Genomic DNA, 14,715 nt, shown 5'->3' with positions numbered 1-14,715 from the left:
TCCTAAGAAACCGGGGGACTATCTGTATACGGTCGAAATAGATTTCGGCCTTCGTACGATCGATCGAGTTTGAATCATAATCGATCGAAGCGAGACCTCGAGACGGGTTCCGAAGATGGTACAAACAAGCTTCGAGTTCGAGGGGCCGATATCATTATCGAGCCCGAATCCAAATCGAACTATGATGCAAAGTGAGGTTATCGAGCTTATGATCCAGAGACCGACCAATATTGACCCCGAATCAATTTAAGGGTCCAAGTCAGAATCGAGCTCAAGCCAAGATCGAGAGCTCGAGTCAAGACCGAAAACTCAAGTCAATATCGAGCTCATAGACAAGAGCCGTTGCAATCCCACTAGAGAAGCGAATCTCGGGCAGGAATTATGAAAAAGTTGATTTATTATGGGTCTCCCACTATGTATTTTTAATTATATCTAAAGTAAGATCCCTCTACTATAAAATGGATGGTTATCATTTCTGTAGGGGGCAAGTTTTATGCTTACATTGTAATCCAAATACCATATTCTCCATAGTGGAGAGTTGTTCTTTCAAGCTTCTTAAATTGATTCCACTTGTTTAGTCCTAAATTTCATCTTCTTTGCAACCTTATCTATTTAGCATTCTTTGCGATCCATATTGGGTATTTCTATTTATCTCTACGATTTGTATTAAGTTGTACCATATATACTTAGAACTACGTATAAATTCAACTCTATCCATTTTTCGGATAAACACATTCTTTAAATTTTCAGTCAGACAAGGCACTCTTCGTAATATCTCAATAACAATTTCTTTAGATATAGAAATGACATGTTGCTTTTTCTTTCCCTTTCTTCTCTTTGAAATCTGCATTCTTTCTTTTTGAAGTCCCTACTAATCAATAAAAATTGGTCAAATATTAAATAATTGATAATTAGTACTACTTCGATAATAACAAAACTAATAACGATAAGTTGCGTTTCTTGCAAACTAAAATTTTAATTTATATATATATATATATATATATATATATATATATATATATATATATATATATATATATATGTGTGTGTGTGTGTGTGTGTGTGTGTGATGTTGAAAATGTGATAAGATATATACAAAAGTAAAGTAAAAAGGCAAAAAGTCTTTTTAAAAGGATATATGAACAATAAGAGAACGATTGTCAAGGAAATAAATCAAATAATGTAAATACAAAACAAAGCAAATTAAAGAAGATATTAAAGACTGTAGAAGAATCACCAAACCTTGCTAATCAAACTCTTGAATTAAGTTTTGTTCTCTTCCCTCTCAAAACTTAATTCTTACGTGTGCAACTAATCGAAATGGATAGTTTGCAGTTAGAGCATATAGATTTATTCGCCGACCTTTCAGCTTTGATAATAACAGAAGAATCCGAAGAAAGATCACATTTCAATATTATGCAACTTAAATCTCAAGGTTTCAAGTAGTGAAAAAAGATCGCAACCTCTTCTATTCCTACTTTGGTGGAAGTGGATAATTGTTGGAGCTGGTTGTTTGATACAAGCCACCATGACCGAAAAAGTTGGAGATGAAGAAGAAGAGACAAGGAAAGAGAAATTGGAGCTTTGGTCTACACGAAATAAAGCTTGGTCATATTGATCAAAGCTCTTTATCTCCTTTTGATACAAAGCAGTTGTCTATTTTGTCCACATTATCCATTGTTCACTTTAGTGTATGTGAGCACGTGACCCATAAATAAGGATAGTACATTTATTGAATAAAGTAACTATTTTTATATTCTTTTATATACTGTATAAATACATGTAAAGGCAGGGAATGAAAAAAGCAGAAACTTCTTTCCATCACTGTTTTTTCTTTTTCAATATTCTTACATGGTATCAGAGCAGTGAAAGCTCGATCCATCAGTCATCTTCCTCATCTTCATATTAATTTTAAACAATGTCGGATAACACTGCAAACACATTGGCTCCGAACACCACTGGAGGAATCCCTACCATCGACTCAAACCATGCATATTTGTTTCATTTTTCTGATGCACCAGGAATGTCTCTTGTCAACACAGCTTTTGATGGAAAAGGATTCCAAGGATGGAGAAGGTCTGTGCTTATAGCACTATTTGCTAAAAACAAAATAGGATTCATCAATGGTGCTTGCCCTGCTCCAGCTCTCACTTCCAGAGACTATCAGCCTTGGAGCAGGTGTAATGACATGGTAACATCCTGGTTGCTCAACTCATTGTCCAAAGACATAGGAGACAGTGTCATTTACTCTAAATCTGCTAAAGATCTCTGTACCAACCTTGAACATAGGTTTGGTCAGTCAAATGGAGCTAAGCTCTATCACCTGAGGAAGGAATTATCAAGGTTAGTACAGGAAACTAGTGACATGGCAAGCTACTTTACAAAACTCAAACGTTTATGGGATGAATTGGATTCACTTAATTGTGATGTGAAGTGCAGTTGTTTGTGTGTCTGTGAAGGGAAGCAAAAATTAGAAAAGTCACTAAATGATGAAAGGCTTATTCAGTTTCTTATGGGTTTAAATAATAGTTATGGCTAAGCAAGGGGAACCATCCTAATGATGAACCCACTACCAAACATAAACCATGCATATTCCCTAGTATTGCAAGATGAAAGCCAGAATTAAGTTTTTTCTAACCCACTCATTTCTCCAGATTCTTTATCTTTCATGGTAACGAATCAAAATAACTTTGAACAAAGGAGTGCAAGGCAGATGCAAAGGAACCCAATACAACATCAAAAGTTTGGGAACAACATCCAAAAAGTGACTAACTCTACTCAAAGGAACACAACTTTCAAGGGAAAGAAAACTAAGTTTAACCCTAATGAAACATGCAGTCATTGCAAGAAAGTAGGTCACACTGTCAGTGATTGCTATAGAATTATAGGTTTCCCAGAAGACTTTGAATTCACAAAGGGAAATCAAGTTCGCACCAGAAGCAATGGAGTATTTCAAATTGAGGAATCAGATTAGAACATCAGCAATCAAAATGAAGTACTCAATCAAAACCTCTCACATGATCAATTTTCACAGCTGGTACAACTAATCAAGCAGGTTAAAGGTGCAGATTCAGGAAATTCTGGAACAGATATCAATGCAAATGATGTGGCTGGTACTATTGCTAGATATTCTGGAACTTGTCTTTCAGTTTTTAATTCTAGTTCATGGATTATTGATTCTGGAGCATCTGAACACATGTGTTTTGATCAAATACCTTTATTTCCTTGACACCTCTCCCAGTTCCATTAAACATAAATCTGCCTAATTTTTTCAAAGTCAATGTCACTCACATAGGAAGAATATCTATTCTTCCTGATATCATTTTAGAAAATGTATTATATGTACCTAGTTTTAGATACAATCTATTATCTATTAATAGGTTTTGTTTATAATTTCATTCTATTCTCTTTTTTTACCTCTAGTAACTGTATGTTGCAGAGGCCTTTAGTGAAGAGGGCACAAGGTTTTGGTAAGGCAAGGATGGGCTCTACCTTTTGGAACCAAGTGGAGTTAGGAATAGCACAAGTGTGGTACCACTTTCAGTTTTAAATCAAAATGTCTTTAGTCAATTGTCAGTCTCATTTTCTTTTTCTTCAAGCTCAGTTTCAGATGTAAACCTTTGGCACATTAGGTTAGGACATTTGCCCTTTTTATCAATGAAACATCTCAGTTTTATTTCTTTACCTTCTAACTCTGATTGTTTCTGTCAAATTTGTCCTAAAGCTAGGCAAACCAGAATTCCTTTTCCTTTAAGTCAAATTAAATTAACAAGGGCATTTGAGTTAATCCATGTAGATGTTTGGGGGCCTTACAAGGAATCAACCTATAATGGTTTTAAGTATTTTTTGACAGTTGTAGATGATTATAGTAGGGAAATATGGACTTTCCTTATGAGCACCAATAGCAATACTTTTGGACTCCTTAAAAATTTCCTCACAATGGTGGAAAGACAGTTTGGTGTAAAGGTACAAAAGATAAGAACAGATAATGCTTTTGAACTTGGGAAAGGTTCTCAGGAGGCAGCATTTTTAGCCTTTCAAGGAGTGCTACATCAAACATCATGTGTGGCGACCCCTCAACAGAATGGAGTGGTTGAGAGGAAGCACAGACATCTTCTAGAAATTGCAAGGGCTTTGTTGTTTCAATCTAAGCTTCCTCTTCCTTATTGGGGAGAATGTGTACTAACTGCAACATATTTTATCAATAGATTACCTTCTAGAGTGCTTAAAGGAAAGACACCTTATTTTTTTCTATTCAAACAAAAACCCTCTTATGAACTATTGAAGTGTTTTGGTTATCTTTGCTTTGTATCTACTTGACTAGCGGAAGAGATAAGTTTGACCCAAGGGCAAAGCCCTGTGTGTTCTTAGGTTATCCCTTGGGGCAGAAAGGTTATAAAGTTCTAGAGTTGGATACAAGAAGAGTGAGTGTATCTAGAGATGTATACTTCTATGAAAATCAGTACCCTTTTGCCTCTACTACTACACCTACAGATTCCTTTTTTCCTGTTACATCACCCCTAGAACATAGTGTAGACTCATCATCAGAACACATAAAGGATGAGCCCATTATTCCTAGCTCATCCTTACCTTCACTGTCTACTTTTTCAAACCTAAGCAACTCTAGCACCCTTCCTTCAATCTCAGGTACAAGTTCTATTTCCCAACCTAGATCATTTCCTCATTCACCCTTACCTATATCCCTTCCTGAAGTCAGGAAATCCACTAGAACACATAATCCACCCTCATATCTCCAGGAATATGTGTGCAACTCAGTCTTTCTACCCTTCAGAGCTCTTTCTCCTATCAATTAGTCTATACTTAATTTCACTTCCTACCTTGTTGAACCTACTTCTTACTCACAGGCAGCTTTACACTCAGGGTGGTAGGAAGCAATGGAAAAAGAATTAGAAGCTCTAGAACTTAACAAAACCTGGGATGTTGTACCTTTACCTAGTGGAAAGAAAGCTCTTCCTTGCAAATGGGTCTACAAAGTGAAATACAAGTCTGATAGATATTTAGAAAGATTCAAAGCTCGTTTGGTTATTAGGGGAGACACTCAAAGAGAAGGGATAGACTTTACTCAGACTTTCTCCCCAGTTATAAAAATGACAAAAATTAGGTGCTTACTTGTTATTGCAGTGAAAAGGGGATGGAAGGTGTCACAACTAGATGTAAATAATGCCTTCCTGCATGGGGATTTACAGGAAGAAGTATTTATGAATTTTCCAGCAGGGACAGCACCACCTTCACCCAATCATATCTATCTTTTGAAAAAATCACTATATGGACTGCGGCAAGCCTCAAGGCAGTAGTATGCAAGGCTCACTGCAGCCCTAAATTTTAAAGGATATTCACATTCTTTAAATGATTATTCCTTGTTTTTAAAACAATTATCAGGAAGGATTACCATCGGTGCAGTTTACGTTGATGATATTCTGATCACAGGGGATGACTCTACTGAACAGGCAGACCTCAAATTTTTCCTTCACTCTGAATCTAAAATAAATGACCTAGGAGATGCACATTATTTTTTGGGATTTGAGATTATAAGGGAAGCACATGGAATAATTTTGACTCAAAGGTGCTTTACCTTAGATCTCTTGTCTGAATTTGATTGCATGAGCATGCACCCGGTTTCTTCTCCCTTGAATCCTACTAAGAAATTGTGAGCAGAGGCAGGGACTTTGCTCTAAGATTCCACTTATGATCGTCGGTTGTTAGGAAAGTTGAATTTTCTAACACACACCAGGCCGGACTTGTCCTTTGCGGTGCAACATCTTAGCCAATTCATGCAAAGGCCTCGTCAACCCCATTTAGATGCTGCATTTCATTGCCTAAGGTATCTCCTCAAGGACCCAGTATTAGGGCTTTTTCTGAATTCAAAGCCTAATTATCAGCTCCTTGCTTTCTGTGATTCCGATTGGGGATCTTGTCCTCAATATCGCAAGTCCAATAGCGGGCTATTCATTAGCTTTGGGGGTTCTCCCATCTCCTGGAAATCAAAGAAACAAACCTCAGTGTCATTATCCTCTGCTGAAGTAGAGTATAGATCTATGCGGAGAGTCACAGCAGAGGTTACCTGGTTAGTGCGTCTATTGATTGATCTTTCGATTTTTCCTCCATTGCCAATAGATCTCTTTTCCGACAGTCAGACCACCATTCACATCGCAAAAAACCCAGATTTTCATGAGCGTACCAAGTATGTAGAGTTAGATTGTTACTTTGTCCGACAACAATTTTTGGCCGGAATCATCTCTCTTTCTTACATTCCTTCACGTTCTCAGGTGGCTGACATTTTTACTAAACCCTTAGCAGGACCAACACACAACTCCATTATTGGCAAGTTGGGTGTGGTTACACCCTCCTCCAACTTGAGGGGGGTGTTGGAGCTGGTTGTTTGATACAAGACACCATGACCGAAAAAGTTAGAGGTGAAGAAGAAGAGACAAGGAAAGAGAAATTGGAGATTTAGTCTGCACGAAGTAAAGCTTGGTCATATTGACCAAAGCTCTTTATCTCCTTTTAATACAAAGCATCTGTCCATTTTGTCCACATTATCCACTGTTCACTTTAGTGCATGTGAGCACGTGACCCACAAATAAGGATAGTACATTTATTGAATAAAGTAACCGTTTTCTATTCTTTTATATACTGTGTAAATACATGTAAAGGCAGGGAATGAAAAAAGCAAAAACTTCTTTCCATCACTGTCTTTTCTTTTTCAATATTCTTACAATAATTTAGGGTGATCTTAGCAAAGCAAAAGACTAGGTCTTCCTTCTAGATGTGTCAACTGGTGAAAAATAAATTCAACAATAAAAGGGTTCTACTTAAGTTTAAAAATCGAAAATGTAGAAATATTACTATGTAAATACTAAGCGTATGATGTAAGAAATACCATATTTGTTTAATTTTTATTTAGTTCCTAAGGGCAGCCCGGTGCACTAGTATATTTTTTTTTTAAAACAATTATTTAATTTTTTTCCTAAGGGGAAGCAACATATACACTGGTAGTTGTTAACATTACTAGGGGATGTGGCAGAATAGTGATGGATGAGATACCTTCACCCTTAGTCCAAGGTCTCGGGTTCTAACACGGGTATTAAAGAAATTCCATGGGAGCGTTTCCCCCTTTGATGAGGCCTACGCAGACGCGAATTCGGATTACTCGAGCCAGTGAGTGTTATAATAATTGTTGATGTTTTATGCCTGGATTCAGGTAATCACTACTAGAAAACTGGCATATTTCGTCCAAGGCATACCGACCGAAATCGGTTAAAAATTGCTAAATTGGTCGCAAAAGTCAACAAAAATATTTCTGACAACGGAAATAGTGATCACACAGCAAAAAAATAAAAATTCCGACCGATTTCGGTCGAAAATTGGTCAATATTTGACCAACACCTAGTCATAGTTGTATATAATGTACACAAATAATATTTTATTAAAATATTTCCAAATTTTAATATATTTTGAAATTATTATTTCCCGCCCCAGGCAATTTGTTTTTAATATAACAAAAATTACATATATTTAATTAACCAACCAGAATAAATTATAATTAAATATTTCTGACCGACTTCGGTCGGAAAAATAATTTTAAAATAATTAAAATATAAATTTAATAATATTACCTACTGAAGTCGGTCGGTTTTTGTCACCCTTTATATAAATAGCTTTTGGCGATACCTGGATGAATAGAATACCTGAAACTGTGTGCCTCTTCAAGAATTAATTCACGAAGTCCATCCACATTAGGCACACAAATACGACCTTGCATTCGCAGAACTCCGTCTTCCCCCATAACAACCTGTTTGGCATCACCATGCCGCACCGTGTCCTTAAGGACAAGTAAATGAGGATCATCATACTGTCTCTCTTTGATGCGCTCATATAAGGAAGACCGAGAGACTGTGCAAGCTAGAACCCGACTAGGTGCTGAAACATCTAACCTCACGAACTGATTAGCCAAAGTCTGGACATCCACAGCTAACAGTCTCTCAACAACCGGAATATAAGCAAGGCTTCCCATACTCTTAGCCTTTCTACTCAAAGCATCGGCCACCACATTAGCCTTTCCGGGGTGATACAAAATGGTGATATCATAATCTTTCAACAACTCCAACCATCTTCTCTGCCTCAAATTTAGATCTTTTTGTTTGAACAGATATTGAAGGCTACGATGATCAATAAATACCTCACACGAGACACCGTAGAGGTAATGCCTCCAAATCTTTAGTGCGTGAACAATGGCTGCCAATTCTAAGTCATGAACATGATAATTCTTCTCGTGAACTTTCAACTGCCGCGACGCATATGCAATCACCCTGCCATCTTGCATTAACACTGCACCAAGCCCATTGTGAGATGCATCACAATATACCATATAAGATCTTGAACCTGTGGATAATACTAACACTGGTGTCGTAGTCAAAAAAGTCTTGAGCTTCTCAAAGCTCAACTTACACTCGTCTGACCGTCTGAATGGGACACCTTTCTAGGTCAGTCTAGTCAATGGGCTTGTTATAGATGAAAACCTTTCCACGAACTGACGATAATAACCTGCCAAACCTAGGAAACTCTGGATCTCTGTAACTGAAGTAGGTCTAGGCCAATTCTGAATAACCTCAATCTTCTTAGTATCTACCTTTATACCTTCTACGGATACAACATGCCCCAAAAAGGCAACTAAGTCTAACCAAAATTCTCATTTTGAAAATTTGGCGTATAACTGATTATTTTTCAAAGTCTAAAGCACACTCGGAAGATGCTACTCATGCTCCTCTCGACTGCTGGAGTAAATCACGATATCATCAATGAATACAACCACAAAAGAATCCAAATAGGGCTTGAACACCCGATTCATCAAATCCATAAATTCTGCTGGGGCATTTGTCAGCCCAAATGACATCACTAGGAATTCGTAATGCCCATACCGAGTCCGAAAAGCTGTCTTAGGGACATCAGATACCCTAATCTTTAACTGATGGTAACCGGACATCAAATCAATCTTCGAAAATACCTTGGCACCCTGAAGCTGATCAAATTACATCAATTCTTGTCAACAGATATTTGTTTTTGATAGTGACCTTATTCAACTGCCGATAATCTATACACATTCGCATTGAACCATCTTTATTCTTTACAAATAATACTGGTGTACCCCAGGGCGAGACACTGGGTCTAATGAATCCCTGATCAAGCAAGTCTTGTAACTGCTACTTCAATTCTTTCAACTCTGGCGGGGCCATACGGTATGGTGGAATAGAAATGGGCTGAGTTCCCGGAGCTAAATCAATACAAAAGTCAATATATCTGTCGGGTGGCATTCCCGGCAAATCTGCAGGAAATACTTCTGGAAATTCACGAACAACTGGTACTGAGTCCATAGAAGAAACATCGGGACCGCGATTGCGAATATAAGCCAAATAGGCTAGATACCCTTTCTCGACAATACGCCGAGCTTTCATATAAGAAATAACTCTGCTGGCATAATGACCAGGAGTTCCTTTCCACTCTAACCAAGGTAACCCCAGCATAGCTAGGGTCACGAACAACTGGTACTGAGTCCATAGAAGAAACATTCGTACTGGGATCGCGAATATAAGCCAAATATGCTAGACACCCTTTCTCGACCATACGCCGAGCTTTAATATAAGAAATAACCCTGCTGGAAGAATGACCAGGAGTTCCTTTCCACTCTAACCAAGGTAACCCCGGCATAGCTAGGGTCATTGTCTTGGCATGACAATCCAATATAGCATAATAAGGTGACAACCAATACATACCCAAGATGCCATCAAAATCTACCATATCAAGAAGTAGAAGATCCACACTAGTCTCAAGACTACCAATAGTAACCACACACGAACGATAGACATGATCTACTACAACAAAGTCTCCCACCGATGTGGATACACTCATAGAAGTACTAGGAGAATCACAAGGCACAACCAAATATGAAGAAAAATAGGAGGACACATAGGAATAAGTAGATCCTGGATCAAATAGAACTGAAGCATCTCTATGGAAAACTAGAATAATACCTGTAATCACAGCATCAGATGACTCAGCCTCAGGCCTAGCTGGAAAAGCATAAAATCGGGGATGAGCCCCACCACTCTGAATTACGTCTCTAGGACTGCCTCTAACTGGCTGGCCTCCACCTCTAACGGTCTGACCTCCACCTCTAATGGCCCGACCTCCACCTCTAGCTGCCTGACCCCTACCTCTACTTGGCTGAGCAGGCGATGAAGCAACCAGTGCCGGTATGATGGCACGAGAATCCTGCCGAGATCTGTTACTCAATAACCTAGGGCAATAAATGCTGATGTGACAAATGTTCCCACACTCATAACACCCATCCTGATGTCGGGGCTGCTGAAGCTGAAGCTGACCCGCACGGGCCGGATAACTGTTGTCATGACTCTGGAGTGATGGTGCACTGATAGGAGCTGAATGTGCACTAAATGCTGGCTGACCAGAGTAAGGCATAATAGGACCTTGACTCCCTGAAGCACCGTGAGATGCCTGAAGTACTGAATAAAACAGTCTAGGAGGATGACCCCTACCAAAATTACCCCTACCTCCAAACGAGGCACCACTGAAATAACCTAACTGACGAGGCCTCTTATTAGACCTCTGCCCTCTCTCCTGTGCAAGAACCATCTCGATCCTCCTCGCGACATTAGCAGCCGCCTGAAAAGAAATCTCACTTCCGGTCTCCTTGGCCATCTGAAGCCTGATAAGGTGAGTGAGTCCCTCAATAAACCTCCTCACTCTCTCTCCCTCAGTATGTAGTAAACGGAGAGCATGACGGGCTAAATCTACAAAACGGGACTCATACTGAGTAACAGTCATACTACCCTATTGTAGATGCTCAAATTGCTTGCAGTAATCCTCTCTCAGTGTGATAAGAAGGAACTAATCCAGAAATAGCTGAGAGAACTTCTCCCAGGTAAGTACAGGCGATCCAACTGCTCTGGTCAATATATAATCTCTCCACCACCTCTTGGCGGAACCCGTCATCTAAAATACAGCAAAATCAACCCCATTAGTCTCAACTATACCCATGTTCTGCAGCACCTCATGGCAGCGGTCAAGATAATCCCGTGGTTCCTCAGAAGGTGTACCACTGAATGGAACTGGAAAGAGCTTAGTAAACTTATCCAATCTCAATAAGGCCTCAAAAGACATGGCAGGCCTATCACCGGTCTGTGCCGTAAAAACTAGCTGAACTACCCCAACTGGCGGGGCTGCTGGAGCCTGATTATGGGGAGCCATCTGTTCTAGAGTGAGAGTAGTGGGAGTTTGTGCTGCTCCTCCCCCATCCTGTGAGACGGTTGGTGCCACTGGAAATGTACCATTCTGGGCCACGCCCTCCATATGACTCACCAAACGGACTAAAGCGTCCTGAAGTACTGGAGTAGCTATGAACCTTTCCGGAACCTGAACTGGTCCAACCGGTACAGTCTGAATTGGAACCTCCTCCTGAAGGTCCACCTGAGGTTCTACAATAGGTGTTGCTGCTCGAGCTCTAGACTGAGCTCTACCTCTGCCTCTGTCTCGGCCTCTAGCACGACCTTGGCCTCGACCTCTACCCCTGGCCATAGTTGCCACCGGGGGCTCTAGTCCTTGTAGATTGGTAGATGTATTACGTGTTCTCACCATCTGCGAGAGAATAATAATAGAATGGTTCAATCATCGATGATAGAGTAAAATCACACGACAAAATAAGAAAGAAGTGATATAGTTCCTAAGATTGCTCGTGACCCGTGAGACCTATGTAACCTAGTGCTCTGATACCAACTGTCACGACCCGAAATTCCTACCTTCAGGACCGTGATGGCGCCTAACATTTCACTTGCTAGGCAAACCAACGTTAGAATAATATTTGCCATTTTGAAATAATTTTAAATTAATTAATAACAAAGGAACCAATGCGGAAGTAAAGTCTGAATTGTAGTGAATGATCCATAATAATGGAGATGTCTAAATACCATCCTAGAATTGGTGTCACAAGTGCACGAACTTCTAGAATAATATAAATAAAGGTCTGAATAAAATAAAGTTGTCTGAAAGCAAACACACAACTAAAATAAGGTAGATGGGGACTTCAAAACTGCAGATGTTGTGCAGTTATACCTCAAGTCTCCTCTGAGTAGCTGAAATCCGAGCAAGTCTATGGTACGCTGCTGAGACTAACTCCGAAATCTGCACAACAAGTGCAGAGTGTAGTATCAGTACAACCGACCCCGTGTACTGGTAAGTGCTGAGCCTAACCTCGACGAAGTAGTGACGAGGCTAAGGCAGGTCACTTACATTAACTTGTGCGCAATAATAATAATAACAACAATAACAGAAATAAATCCGGTAATTCATTTTAACAGTTGAAGCCAACTCAACAGTCATAACCAATTATTATTTCCATCAATTTCTGTTGCGGCGTGCAACCCGCTCCCACATTATCTTCATATTCAATTATGTTGCGGCGTGCAACCTGTTCCTCCAATATAGACTTTTAAATAAGTTTGTTACGGCGTGTAACCCAATCCTCCAATATGAACTTTTAAATAAGTTTGTTGCGGCGTGCAACCCGATCCTCCAATATGGACTATTAAATAAGTCTGTTGCAGCGTGCAATCCGATCCCCCAATATGGACTTTTAAATAAGTCTGTTGCGGTGTGCAACCCAATCCTCCAATATGGACTTTTAAATAAGTCTGTTGCGGCGTGCAACCCAATCCTCCAATATGGACTTTTAAATAAGTCTGTTGGCGTGCAACCCAATCCCCCAATATATTCATTTTAATCAATTCTGTTGCGGTCCCGCTCCTCCAATATGTTCATTTACCAATTATTATAGAAGAAATTGCCTCGATAAATGCAACAATTAATATGAAATTATAAAACAATAAGCATAAAATAATTATGATTTAATTATGAAACAAACAATAACAAATAGCAATTTATTATGGAACTCAGGGAGAAAATACGCAGTTTAATATATAATATGCTAAATGTCAAGTAGCAATTAATACACGTAAATCAAATAAGAATGTAACAATTATTACAGAAATTCAAGAATTAATATTTGACAAAGAAAAGGAGAGAAACAATTATTATAACAATTAATTCGTGTATTAAAATAATTTATGATATTTAATGATTATGCAAATAATTAATTTGACAAAGTATAGGCACTCGCCACCTTTCCTATACATCGTTACACATGAAATTCACACAACAAATAATTCAAGGATTCTATTCCCTCAAGTCAAGGTTAACCACGACACTTACCTCGCTTCGCAACCAAATTTCAAGTTTTCAATACACCCTTGCCTCGCGAATTAGTGTCTGAAATCCTCAAATCTAGTCATAAATAATTCAATATATTCAGTGCGAATCATAGAAATTAATTCCATATGAATTTACTAATTTTCTGAAAATTTGTACGGACTGCGCACGCAAGTCGAGAAATGATAAATAGTGCTTTTCGAGATCTTAGAACACATAATTAATTATCAAATTTAAAGATGACCTTTTGGGTCATCACAATTTTTTTTTTGTGTGTGTTTTTTAAAATTACTTTTATATGGACATATATATATATATATATATATATATATATATATATATATATATATATATATATACACTTACAAACTGTCGCTTATTGTAACGATCTGGCCGGTCGTTCCGAGAGTTATAGCCCCGTTTCCTCCATTTCTGCTTCTTTATGTGTTGTTCAATTGTGTTATGTTGTGTTGTGTTGTATCGGGTTGGTAGGTTCGGGTCCGGAGTAGTTTCGGAGTGGAAATGAGACACTCGGTCTCTTATTTAGAAGGTTAAGTTGGAAAAGTCAACCGGATGTTGACTTATGAGTAAACAATCTCGGATTGGGTTTTTATGGTTCGGATAGCTCCGTTAGGTGATTTTGGACTTAGGAACGTGTCCGGAATGTAATTTGGAGGTCCGTGATAGAATTAGGTTTGAATTGGCGAAATTGGAATTTTGGTGATTTTCGGTCGGCAGTGGAAAATTTGACATCGGAGTCGGAATGGAATTCCGGGAGTTGGATTAGATTCATAGTGTCATTTGTGACGTGTGTGCAAAATTTGAGGTTATTCGGATGAGGTTTTATAGGTTTCGGCATCGGTTGTGGAAGTTTGAGGTTTCAAGTCCATTAAGCTTGAATTGGTGTGCAATTCATGTTTTTGTTATTGTTTGATGTGATTCGAGAGCTCGATTGAGTTGCATGGTATTTTAGGACTTGATGGTACCTTTGGTTGATGTTCTGGAGGCCTCGGGTGTGTTTCGGGGTGAGTTTGAGCGAGTCCGGGCATTTTTGGAACTCAGGTATGGTTCTGGTGCTTTGAATTTCGCTGACCTCAGCAGAATTTCGCGGACCGCATAATTCTGCCGCGGCCGCACTCGGGGGAAAAGTTCTGCAGATCCGCTAGTCCGACTTCGGAAGCCTATATCTTTTGATCTATAAGGAATTTTGAGATGATTTAAAAACAAAAGTTATAGACCTTCATGTCTAGTTTCGCAAAGGTAAACCAGTCATCATTTGGACATATGTAGAGAAAGTTATGGCCAAAATACTAAAGCCTGGCAGTGCAGCAACCAAAAAGTGCAGCCGCACCATTTATTTCGCGACCGCAGGAACTGGGAGGCGCGGGCGCGCTTGGAATTTCGTGGACCGCATAG

The 14,715-nt window shown here is 39.0% G+C and overlaps 2 protein-coding genes across 2 annotated transcripts; both read left to right on the top strand.

Moving 5' to 3' along the window:
- Positions 1 to 1,918: 1,918 nt before the first annotated feature.
- On the top strand, positions 1,919 to 4,320 carry LOC142175707 (uncharacterized). Its single transcript, XM_075242687.1, has 6 exons — positions 1,919 to 2,343; positions 2,440 to 2,516; positions 2,655 to 2,947; positions 3,035 to 3,148; positions 3,440 to 3,470; positions 3,578 to 4,320. Exons 1-6 carry the CDS (start codon positions 1,919 to 1,921, stop codon positions 4,318 to 4,320), a joined length of 1,683 nt encoding a protein of 560 aa, XP_075098788.1.
- Positions 4,321 to 4,895: 575 nt separating this feature from the next.
- On the top strand, positions 4,896 to 6,475 carry LOC142175706 (uncharacterized). Its single transcript, XM_075242686.1, has 3 exons — positions 4,896 to 5,213; positions 5,901 to 6,202; positions 6,319 to 6,475. The coding sequence occupies exons 1-3, from the start codon at positions 4,896 to 4,898 to the stop codon at positions 6,473 to 6,475; spliced, it is 777 nt and encodes a 258-aa protein (XP_075098787.1).
- The last annotated feature ends 8,240 nt before the right edge of the window (positions 6,476 to 14,715 follow it).

The sequence above is a fragment of the Nicotiana tabacum genome, chromosome 22 (assembly GCF_000715075.1).
Source record: "Nicotiana tabacum cultivar K326 chromosome 22, ASM71507v2, whole genome shotgun sequence".
Taxonomy (NCBI): Eukaryota; Viridiplantae; Streptophyta; class Magnoliopsida; order Solanales; family Solanaceae; genus Nicotiana; species Nicotiana tabacum.
The sequence above is the reverse complement of the archived record's forward strand: the minus strand, read 5'-3'. Positions and strand labels throughout refer to the sequence as shown.

Bases quoted from the DNA above. Each gene is read 5' to 3' on its own strand.
- LOC142175707 (XM_075242687.1), top strand. From the start codon at position 1,919: ATGTCGGATAACACTGCAAACACATTGGCTCCGAACACCACTGGAGGA. The intron at 2,517-2,654 runs GTTTAAATAATA...TCATTTCTCCAG, and splicing joins GCTTATTCAGTTTCTTATGG to ATTCTTTATCTTTCATGGTA. The intron at 3,471-3,577 runs GTAAGGCAAGGA...GTCAATTGTCAG, and splicing joins GAAGAGGGCACAAGGTTTTG to TCTCATTTTCTTTTTCTTCA.
- LOC142175706 (XM_075242686.1), top strand. From the start codon at position 4,896: ATGGAAAAAGAATTAGAAGCTCTAGAACTTAACAAAACCTGGGATGTT. The intron at 5,214-5,900 runs GTATTTATGAAT...CCTAATTATCAG, and splicing joins ATGGGGATTTACAGGAAGAA to CTCCTTGCTTTCTGTGATTC. The intron at 6,203-6,318 runs GTATGTAGAGTT...AACCCTTAGCAG, and splicing joins GATTTTCATGAGCGTACCAA to GACCAACACACAACTCCATT.